The sequence below is a fragment of the Alligator sinensis genome, unplaced genomic scaffold (assembly GCF_000455745.1).
Source record: "Alligator sinensis unplaced genomic scaffold, ASM45574v1 scaffold607_1, whole genome shotgun sequence".
Classification (NCBI taxonomy): Eukaryota; Metazoa; Chordata; order Crocodylia; family Alligatoridae; genus Alligator; species Alligator sinensis.
In genome coordinates this window covers 1676130-1687094 of record NW_005841935.1, presented here as the reverse complement: position 1 = coordinate 1687094, position 10965 = coordinate 1676130, and the positions used below count along the sequence as shown (strand labels likewise).

Genomic DNA, 10965 nt, shown 5'->3' with positions numbered 1-10965 from the left:
AATGCTAGAAGGGGACTAAGTCATTGCTGAAAAAATAAATTAGGTCTTACATCTGTTTTTACTACAGAAGATGGGGAGATTCCCTCACCAGAGCTAGTCTCCTGGGAGAACAAGTCAGTAGAACTGACACAAATGGAGGTATCAGTAGATAAGGTGATGGATAAACTAAAGGAGATGGACACTGTAACAGGGAGCCAACACCTGGCCCCTGTTATGAGCAGGATCCTGGACATGGCTGGGCTTGCTGTTCCTCTTATCGCAGAGCTGCACCAAAACTGCCATCACCAGCAGACTCACCCAGACGCAGCACGGAGCTGGTCCCTTTACCAGGAACAAGCAGGCTTCTGAGAGCAGCTAGATTTCCATCCAAACCAGCTTGAGGGTCATGCCGGGTTTCCACTGCCATTAACAGCATGGCCAGGAGGGAACCCAGGAGTGCCGCAAGCCCCAGCTTCCAGCAACCATGTGACAAGGGAGCAGGAGATGATTGGATGCCAGGAGGCCCAGCAGATTAAAAAGTAAAAGGGCCAAGGCTCCTAGACCCCTGGAGAGGGGAACAAGTGCATTGTCTCCAAAAAGGGAGCAGTGCCTGTCTGTGTGGAGGCGCAGAGAAAGTGATCTGCAGCAGCTTGAACCTGGGTCTCAGCCCAGGGTGAACTCCAGGATGGAAGCAAGCTGGTGAAAGATAGCCAGTGCAAGAGAACCAAACTCGCAACCCACCGAGGTCAGATGCAGGACATGGGGTACAACTGTGTGTGGGCAACAGCTATGAAGGTTTTTCTGGGGAATCCGTCCCTGGGGTGGACAAGCCAGTAATGCTGATGCCGGCCGGGAGAATACTGCCCAGGAAGCTGTGGATGAGATATGGCTGAGGTAGATATAGACAAGAAAATGGACAGATTCCATGAAAGATAGATTACATAGCAAATAAGAGATGTGAGTAAAGATTGATTGTATCCTGAAGAGCACAAGGTGGGAAAGGTCTGTGGCAGGGTTGTACAACTAGTCAAGCCACCAGTCAAGTGGCTCAGACATCATTGGAAGACCGTAAGTCCACCTGACATGTATGGTAAGGACAGGATGTAGGAGGTGGAACCCCGTGAACAGAATGCATCTCCTTTGCTGAGAAAACGCTGCTCCCATTTTGTTTCACAAGTCAGCTTCCCTTTATTTTGTTCCCATCAAGGCATGGGAAGCCAAGGGATCCCCCTGCAGGCAGCTACTTGAGCCTGTCTGCCAGGCTGCAGCAACAGCATCAGCTGCTGGAGAAGGCCATGTTGGGGTAATCATGCCACCTGGTCTCTTACTGAAACAAGCACCTAAGGAGCCGTGTGAACAGGGCCCACCCAGCAATATGGTGATGGGCACGTGCCACACCCCAAGACTCCCTGATCTGGATGGACCACCCCTACCTGGTACTTCAGGGGTCTTTACCCAGACAGAGCCCATGGTCCCAGCCTCCACACAGATGGAGCCCTTGATTCCAGGCTGCAGAGGCTGACTGGCACATCTGCTGGAGGCTGGGTTCAGGGGTACAGGCACTCCCACTTGTGGGATGTGCTCACCGGTGGAGACTATGGAGAGCTGGGTGAGGGAGCTCCAGGAGGAGGTCAGCAAACTGTGAACCATCAGGGAACACGAGGAGGACATTGATGCTTACTGCCAGGCCCTGTACCTGGACAAGAATGCCACAAAGACTAGGCAGAAGAGCAAGTTTCAGCAAGATGCCCCTACCAGTGGAGAGTGGAAATTGGTCACATCAGGCCCAAAGCCACAACATGCATCACCTACTCCACCAATAGCCCTGCACAACAACTAAACAGCCCTAACACCATAGACAGATGAGGCATCCTTATCCTTCCAGGAGCCAGGATTAGAGATGTTACAGCAAGGATCCCTAAACTGGTCCACCCTACTGACCACTACCCCATGCTCCTTGTCCACATGGGCACCAATGACATGGCGAAAAACAACTCCAGGAAAATCATGAGTGACTACAAGACCATGTGGGCAAAGCTCAAAGAACTAGGAGCACAAGTGGTCTTCTTCTCAATCCTCCCAGTTAGAAGCTGTGGTCATCAAGGGAGAAATGCATCAAAGTCAACCAAAGGCTTCGGAGACAGTGTCACCATGTTGGTTTTGGATTCCTCAACCTTGGTATGCAGTTCAACGGCACTGGTATGCATGCAAAAGATGGTATTCACCTCATGGACAGAGGGAAGAAGCTCTTCTCTATAAGAAATCACTGACTTGCTGAGGAGGGCTTTAAACTAGGCATGTCCAGGGGAGTGAGGGTAGATTCCACTGCTGGGCATAAATCCTCTGGCCAGGATGACACAGGGGAGGGTATTCACATAGGGGGGCATTCAAATGAGTACAACACCCTGAGACACTTGCAAAACCTGAGGCTAGGGGTGAACTCAAGTGTCTTTATAAGAATGCCAGAAACATGGGCAATAAATAGGATGAACTAGCACTCCTTTTGGCAGACAAGGAATTTGACCTCATTGGGTTGATGGAGACCTGGTGGGATGATACATATAATTGGGCAGTGGATACTGAGGGCTATAGGCTCTATAGAAAGGATTGAGTTAGGAAGAAAGGTAGAGGGGTGGCCCTCTATATGAAAGAGCAGTACACCTCCCCGCAAGTCACTTTTGATTGCACAGGGAGGTCCCCTTGAGACCTTCTGGGTCAGGATACAAGGGGGCTCAGAAGGGGACCTGATGGTGGGAGTCTACTATAGACCTCCCTACCAAGAAGAGGAGAGCAACCAAGCATTCTCCAGGGAACTGATCGAGGCAGCCAGTACTAAAGACTTGATTTTCATGGGTGACTTCAAGTCCCCTGACATCTGTTGGGAAGACCATTCAGCCGGCTTCAGCAGGTCAACCATCTCCTTGACAGCTATAGATGACCTGTTCTTGACATAGGCTGTGGAGGGACCAACTAGGGGTAAAGCCACTCTGGACTTGGTGCTGACCAAAGGGGAAGACATGGTAGGCAACCTGAAGATTGGAGGTACTCTGGGCAACAGGGATCACAATCTGATTAGATTCACCATCCACTGAAAGGCTGGCTATTCTGCCAGCAGAACAGAAGTCCTAGACTTTAGAAGGGCAGACTTTGGTAAACTCAGGAGTCTAGTCAGAAAGGCCCTTCACAACCAGCAATTGGATGATTTGGGAGTTCAGGTGGTGCTTCCTTAAGGAGGCAATTCTCACTGCTCAAAAAGAGGCCATCCCCACGTGGTCAAAAAGAGGGAAAGGGGCCAAGAGACCCGCTTGGCTCAACAGAGACATTAGGGAACTTCTGAAAAAGAAAAAAGTATATATGCAATGGAAAAATGGTTCAGCATCCAGAGAGGAGTACACTCATATGGCCAGGGTCTGCAGGTATGAGAAGGAAAGAAAAGGCATGCATGGAGATCAAACTAGCAACCAAAATAAAAGACAACAAAAAGTCCTTCTATAGGTACATAGGGAGGAAGAGAAAAATCAAGCTTGACTGTGGAACCCCTACTAAGTATGGAAGGGCAGCCCACAGTTGATCCCTGCAAAAAGGCAGAGCTCCTAAATGCTTATTTTCACATCAGTAGTCTTGAAATCAGATGGGAACCAGTCACCTGTCCAGGGGCCCAAAGAATATGGAGAAGACAGGAGTCCACATGAAATCAGTCCTGAACAGGTGAAGGTACTCTTAGAACATTTGGACTTTTTCAAGTCTGTTGGACCTGCTTCTGAGAGTCCTGAAATAACTGGCTGAGCTCATAGTGGGGCCTCTGGCAAGGCTGTTCGAAGAGTCATGGAACTCAGGAGTGGTCTCAAACAATTGGAAGAAGGCTAACTTGTTACCCATCTTTAAGAAAGGAAAGAGGGATGACCCTGCAAACTATAGACCGGTCAGTCTGACTTCAGTCCTGGGAAAAATCTTTGAAAAGATTGTCAAGGAGGCCATTCACCACAAGCTCATAATTGGTTTGTTGAAGGGAGGTCATGCCTAACAAACCTGGCATCCTTTTATGACCAGGTAACTAATCAGCTGGACATGGGACATGAGGTTGAGATCATCTACCTAGACTTCAGCAAGGCCTTTGATTCTGTTCTCCATGAAATTCTCTCAATTAAGTTGGAGGGTACTGGCCTAGACCAGTCTACAGTGAGGTGGGTTGGCAACTGGCTCAGAGGTCAATCCCAGTGAGTTGTAATCAATGGGAGGGCGATCTCCAGTGGTGTCCCCTAGCAATCAGTACTTGGGTCCATGCTCTTTAACATCTTTATCAATTACTTGGATGAGGGAGTGGAAAGCGCAGTGATTATATTTGCTGGTCCTATGGGCTGAACACAATCAGATGAGGTTCAGTAGGGACAAGTGCCGGGTCCTTCATCTGGGTAGGAAGAACCTTCACCATAACCATACGATGGGTGGTGGTCCAGTGACTGGCACTTCACCTGAATGGGACTTGGAGGTGACAATTGACCAGAAGATGAATATGAGCCATCAGTGCAATGAAGTCACCAGCAGGGCAAACAGAACTCTGGCCTGCATCAGCCAACGTGTTGCCAATAGATCCAGAGAGGTGCTCCTCCCCCGCTATTTGGCATTGGTGAGGCCACAGCTGGAGTACTGTGTCCAGTTCGGAACACCACACTTCAAGAAGGATGTGTATAAGTTTGAAAGGGTAGAAGGGCCACCTGTATGATCAGGGGCCTAGAGGATAGGCCCTACTAGGAGAGACTCCAGGAACTGGGTGTGTTCAGTCTGAGTAAGAGAAGACTGAGAGGTGACTTGATAGCCATCTACAAGTATGTTAGGGACAAGCACCAAGATCTAGGGGAGCAACTCTTCAGAAAGGTACCCCTTGGGAGGATGAGGACCAATGGGCACAAGCTAGTTGTGGAAAAATTTAGGCTAGACACAAGGAAAAACTTCTTTTCCGTAAGGGTATCTAGAATCTGGAACACACTCCCAGGAGAGGTGGTGCAGTCACCATCCCTGGAGGAGGTGGTTGGACAAGTACCTCGTTGAGCTCACTTGAACCCAATTACCTCCTGCCCATGGAGGGGACCGGATTTGATGATCTTACAAGTCCCTTCTGGTCCTTCTATTCTATGATTCTATGGCAGGCAAGTAACAAGGAAGCCAGCAGTGGCCTGGGAAAAGAGATATAGATACATCACACTTGTTGACAGATAAATTAAACTAATAAACCACCAGGACTTGATGGCATTCAAACTAAAGCAGTGATTTCTCAACCTTTTTAGATGTGGGGCACCCATCCTTTGACCTGAGGCATGCCTCCATAACTTTTGTGAATTGAGCAGCATCATATTTCAAAAAATTTATTACACTGCTTACCTCCTTGCAGTGGGGGCAGGGCAATGACCAGGCAGGAATGAAAGTGAGCCTACACACTTTTCTCCTTGTACTGGTTTCTCATACCTTGTAACACCTTTCAAAAGACCTCATGGTACCCAAGGATGCCAAGTATGCAACCTATTGCTAAAAACAGCCTTGGTACCATGTCATATGTCCTTAGTATGAAGTAACTGAATTTCTGGGGGATTCTTACTCCTGTTGGAGCTGGCAGTAAATTAACCTTATAATAAACTGCATTATGGGATGTGCTATGCTTTCTTCTTATGCTTGCAACTGAGGTCCAAGATCTTACCTTCTTATATCAGGAATGCTTATTTTGGTGGATGACAATGGTGCATATCTTGCCGAGTACCCCTGAACCTTTGTAAACAAGAAAGTACTGCAAGCAGGAATAAATCCTACTGATTTTTTTTCAATACTAAAGAATAAACTATTAAAAGTAGAGTCAGCTTTTTCTGATATTGTTTCAAACTGAGATTTTGAACAATCCAAAGCTTAGACACCCACTACACATTGACTGTCCAACATTGTATTTTCAATACTTAATAAATTAGTGTAGCCACTAAATACATTTTCAACATAAATGAAGCACTGTTGGAAAATATAAATCAGAGGAGTCCTACTAAATATGTAAACTAAAAGTGATTATTTCAAGGACAGCAAAACAAGTTTTAAATGTTTTATTTTAGAATTAGCCTTACATGTGCAGTTGTACTATACACAACTACAGAATATTTGTTGTTTTTCAGCGCATGTGGTCCAATACAAATTCTTAAGACAGTTAAATTTCACATAAAAAGTGCTAGTATATATTTGTACAACCCTGCTTAGTAATTTTTGCTAAAGCGAGTACCTTTTTATAGTCAGCATTTTTCTCCAAGAAAATATTGGTCAGTATTTCAAAACCTACTCTTCTCAATTCTGCACATAATTTGGACTACTGTAGATGAATTTGTTGCATTATATACTGTATTTTTACATGTCACCATAAAGTTCAAAGCAAATGAAGTGCAGCATGTCTGGAGGCACAGTTCTAAGATTTTCTATTATTCTGATTTTCAAAAACTGCAAAAGCACCTATACAGCTCAATCAGTCACTGCTCTCCCTGCTAAACTAAATATCTCTCTTTCACCTAAGGTGTGACCCAGAGCTAACTGAAGTCAACAGAATAGACATCAATTTGTTTTGGGGCAGGCTTAGATACCTAAGTTGGGAATAAAGGATTTCAAACTTTAACCTTACACCCTAAGCATAATTTAACAAAGTCCGTTAATTTTTTTTTGGTTAGTACTTTTAAATAACATGTATTATAGGACAAAATTTCCGGTGACCTGACCTCTTTCTTTGTTATACAAGGTTAAAACATTAAGTTTGAGGTATTGAACTTTATGTGCACACACTCAGCAGCACCAGTATCTTCTACCTCATGGCTAGACATACAGGGACATATTTTGTATGTCACAACTAAAATTGGTCTCCTGGATTTTGTGTTGTTTAGATGGCAATATTAATATAGCCACAGACCACATTTGGCCCAGTACTCTGTCTAAGCCCAATCACAACAATCTCTGCTCCAGTAACCATACAATCCAATGCTTTTTTATAGCTCTTTGTATAACCACTGTTACTGACTAGCTAACACTATTTGCACCCAAAATAGTGCTATTCTGTTTCAAACAGCGTGAGACCATGATAATCTGTTCCACCATTAGATAGCAAAGTAAATTGCATATAATTAAGCCAACAGTTTTCATGAATCCACTTACCTACAATATGAAATTTGAGCTTGTGGGATATATGTATAGGAAATATTCCAGCATCTAGGACTTTGTCTTCCTATGGAAGTTGTCAAGAATGTCATTCTTAAATGGTAAAAATCTAGTTAGTGTCTTCTGAAGATACAGCCTTTGAATCCCATACTTATTTGCTGTGTAGCACATCTGTGGTCACTCTGAGGCCTCTGATTTGAAATAGCTGGTTCTTCTGAGCATAGCTAAGAAAACTGCAGCAAGTGAGCAGGCAGAAAGTACTGAAAACCACATTTCCTCAAAATGTGCTATGCTCTTAACAAGCATGTTTTGTCACTCTCCAGATTTTCTGTTACATTGATCATCACTGTAGCATACCTGACAGAATCAACTTATGAACCTAACTCTTCTCTCACATGTATTAGAAACAATATTAAAGTAATATGCCCAAGGGAAAAAAACACTGGAGGTGGCAGGAAAATCAACATAATTTTTTTAATATAAAACTCAAGCATATACCAAAACACTTATAAAACCGTGGCTTAGAGTTGAAAAAGACCCTAAAATAAGAGAGTGGAGAAAGATCTCCCTGTACCCACCCTAGTTTCTCTGAGCATTCCTGTAAGTAGGCATTTGTGAAACTTTTTGTTGTGTATTAAACAAATCCCAATCTAGCACATCAATGGTATTAAGAGATGTAATTTGAAACAAAAGAAGTGTCCAATTGTAGTATCCATACAAAGCTCACATACTCATCTCTCATCACTGGTCAAGAATGGCTTACTCTTTGGTCATGCAAACTCTCTAGTACTCAAACTACGCTGAAAGGACATTAATGTTACAAACTATAGTTAGGAAATGCCACAATTAAGGTTGCAAGGACAACCTTAATTTGGCACCTTTATGATATAGTATTTATGTGTTTGTTTCTTCAGGGCCCCTGATAGTACATATTGCTCACAGAATGAGCAGCTATAGGTTTATCCTTACCCTCAAATGCATGATCCATGTATTTACAGCACACCCATCTAACTCTACTGAATACAGAATTATTGTCATTGTGCATTTCTTTGGCTTCAGTGGGGTTGCAATCTTTTAGAACAGTCCTGAATTTGGCCCAGTTTCTCCACAAAATAAGGTTTACTAATATCAGCAAAATAAAAACAATATATTAGTTCTACAGCTAATGCCTGTACTTTGATTTCCCCAATGCTGGTACTCATTAAAGTCCAGATTCTGAATTCAGATTCTGAATTCAGTTACCAGGGTGTCATCCCAACTCCATGTCTATTCTAGCATACCTGAGATCAGAATCTAGGCATCAGTTGTTGGATAAAGTCTATTTTTATCACTCTGAGAAGCCAAGCAACCTGAGGGGTCAGTCTTTGCGTTTCCTGTTTACATATTGCTGGCTTTTACACCTGGTCCTGTGAGATACATAGGAGTTGACTCTACCACAGTTTACCCACCACACAACTAGGGTTGAATTGGGCACATGATCATTTCAACATTTTTCCAGGTCAGTGTGTACATGTAAGGGGCATGTTCAGACTTCAGGTCATATCCTACTTCCATTAGTGACGCAAGTAGATTCAGACCGCCAAATGCTGCCCTGACTTAACCTCTGTGTAACCCCAGTGACTTGAATGGCATTGTGTGGAGAGAGACAGGGAAGAATTTGGCTCTTTACCTTCACTAAGAGTACTCATATGAGTAAGGCAAACAAGATTTGGCCCTTCCATGGCTGCTGATAGGTCTAATTTAGGTAGTAGAATGGTAAAACCAGAATTTATATTGGTACACCATGATTTTGTTTTACAAGATGTTTCTCAGTTTGGGTCATTCAAACACCATCTTTCTGAGCTTTAAATTATACAGCAGGTTTTAGATGTGGGAGCTGTTCCTCCATTGCAAGCTAATGCCGCTCCTGTGAGAAAAAAGACAAGTATTTAGATATGCATCCACAAATGTTCCAACACCACTGTAATTTGAGATACTTATCAATGGAAAGTCATTTTACTTTTTAAAGTTTTAAGATAGTGACAAACATGTTATGAATTCCTAGATAGTCAAGATATTTGTTATACAAAATAGTCTGCGCTCCAAAATGCTTTTGAATACTTCTCTGAGGTCCAGTGAAAACTTTCTGATGTAGTTTTTGTCAAAAAATGCCGATTTGACAAAACGTATCCATTTCCCATAGGAAAATAAAGCTTATCAAAGTATTTGTGTTATTCTGATTTATAAAAAAGTAGGAATTAAATGTTTAGATAAGATCAGTTTTATTTACAGAACTTTTTTTTTTTAATTTGGGGGATATTTATTTTTTTGTTTCCAGTTTGGGGCAAAAAAGACATTTGGAAATGGTGGGATTTTCCATGAACTAACCACTTTGAGGTTTTCCTAATTCTCGGTCTGACTTCTGGAGAGAGGCAGCTGGAGAAGATGATGCATCTACGCTTCCAGTCCTGGAAACCCCCAAAATTTACTAAGGCTCTGGTTAGGCTCCTGTTGAAGCCAATGGAAAGGTTGCAGGGAGCTGGACTGGGTCCAGAAAGAAGCACAGATTAAAACAAACTAAACTGCACACACATGAAATTGTCTTATTTTCAGCAGTCTTGGCATGAAAGAAACTACTACACTGCAATTCTTATTTTAGGGAGTAAATTGCATTTCCTTTAGCTTGCCCTATTATGCAGCTTTTTACAGATGCAACTGGTTCAGAATTACAAATAGGTGAAAGGTGATTTACACAGGGTTTTATCTGGAAAAAAAATATGTTTGCAAGTAGATTTAACCAAGATATGAGAATATCACAAAATTTCTCACCTTTCTTTTCAGCTGCTTTTTCTGCTGCCTTTTTCTTCTCTTCTTCAATTGCTTTCATTTTTGCATCATACTCATCAGCACGGCTCTTCCATTCCTTTCTGTTGTTCAGCAACCCATCCAGCATTGGCTGGATTTCCGGGTGGAAACGAGAAAATTCCTGGACCAAACGTATGCACAAAATAATTCAATGTGTACTTAGCCCTGTCTGCTCATACATGAACGTTATATTATTTTATACAAGTTTAAGCATGTGTGATTAGGGAAGCAGCCAGATATCTTACCACCGCCTCGGTAGGAAGTTACTTAGAAGGAACGTTTACACTTGGGTTCAAAACAGATTAGAAAAAAGAAGAAATAGTCTGACCAGGTTGGAGGAGGGTTTTGTTTCTTTGCAGACCTGCCAACTCCTCTAAATTGTGGGAAACTCTGATGAGAACCCCATGTGCTTGGATGTATTTCCATTTTCTACCTTCCAGGGTGCAGCACAGCACTACTGCTGCGGCTGCATCCTGTGCTGAAGGATGGGTTGGTTCCCCAAGGAAGAAGCCCCAAATACCACAAAACTCTAAGACCTCATGTCAGGTAATCCTAATACCGTTTTGCCTCAAAGAGAGTAGTAGGAGCCAGAAAGGCAAATGGCCCAGGCAAAGTCTATGACTGATGTACATCCTGTAAAGAGATATTGGGGTAGGGGTAATACAGAATAATGGGCAGGAGGAGGGGGAAGATGTGTGAACTGAAGAGTCCTTGAGAATGCGCTGGAGTTGCAGAATGAAATAGAGGGGGTTTCAGGGAATGGTGTTTGAGCTCAAAAGTGATGGTAGTAGTGATTAGAATGGGACAGGAAGGGGAAAGGAAAAGAGACTTCAGCTTTTCTTTCTCCAATCCCCCCCAGTCAAAACCTTGCTCCTCTCTGGGAACATCCCTTTCTAATTTTATAAATCAAGAAGTCGGTAATATTGGAAGAGTGGTGGAGGCAAAGAGCACTCTTGGCCAGGAGCAAGGGCA

General features: G+C 43.3%; 1 protein-coding gene across 2 annotated transcripts in view; it reads right to left on the bottom strand.

Annotated features, from left to right (window-relative positions):
• Positions 1-8138: 8138 nt before the first annotated feature.
• Positions 8139-10965, bottom strand: part of PDE6B (phosphodiesterase 6B) — a 35500-nt gene continuing 32673 nt past the window's right edge. Inside the window, exons 21-22 of one of the 2 annotated variants that reach the window (XM_006019666.2) lie at positions 9958-10114; positions 8139-9055 (exon numbers count right to left, since the gene is read on the bottom strand). In XM_006019666.2, coding sequence (XP_006019728.1) covers positions 8994-9055; positions 9958-10114 — 219 coding nt within the window. In that variant the 3' untranslated portion in view covers positions 8139-8993. The remainder of the gene's footprint in view (positions 9056-9957; positions 10115-10965) is intronic. The other variant, XM_006019667.2, reaches the window with a different exon arrangement.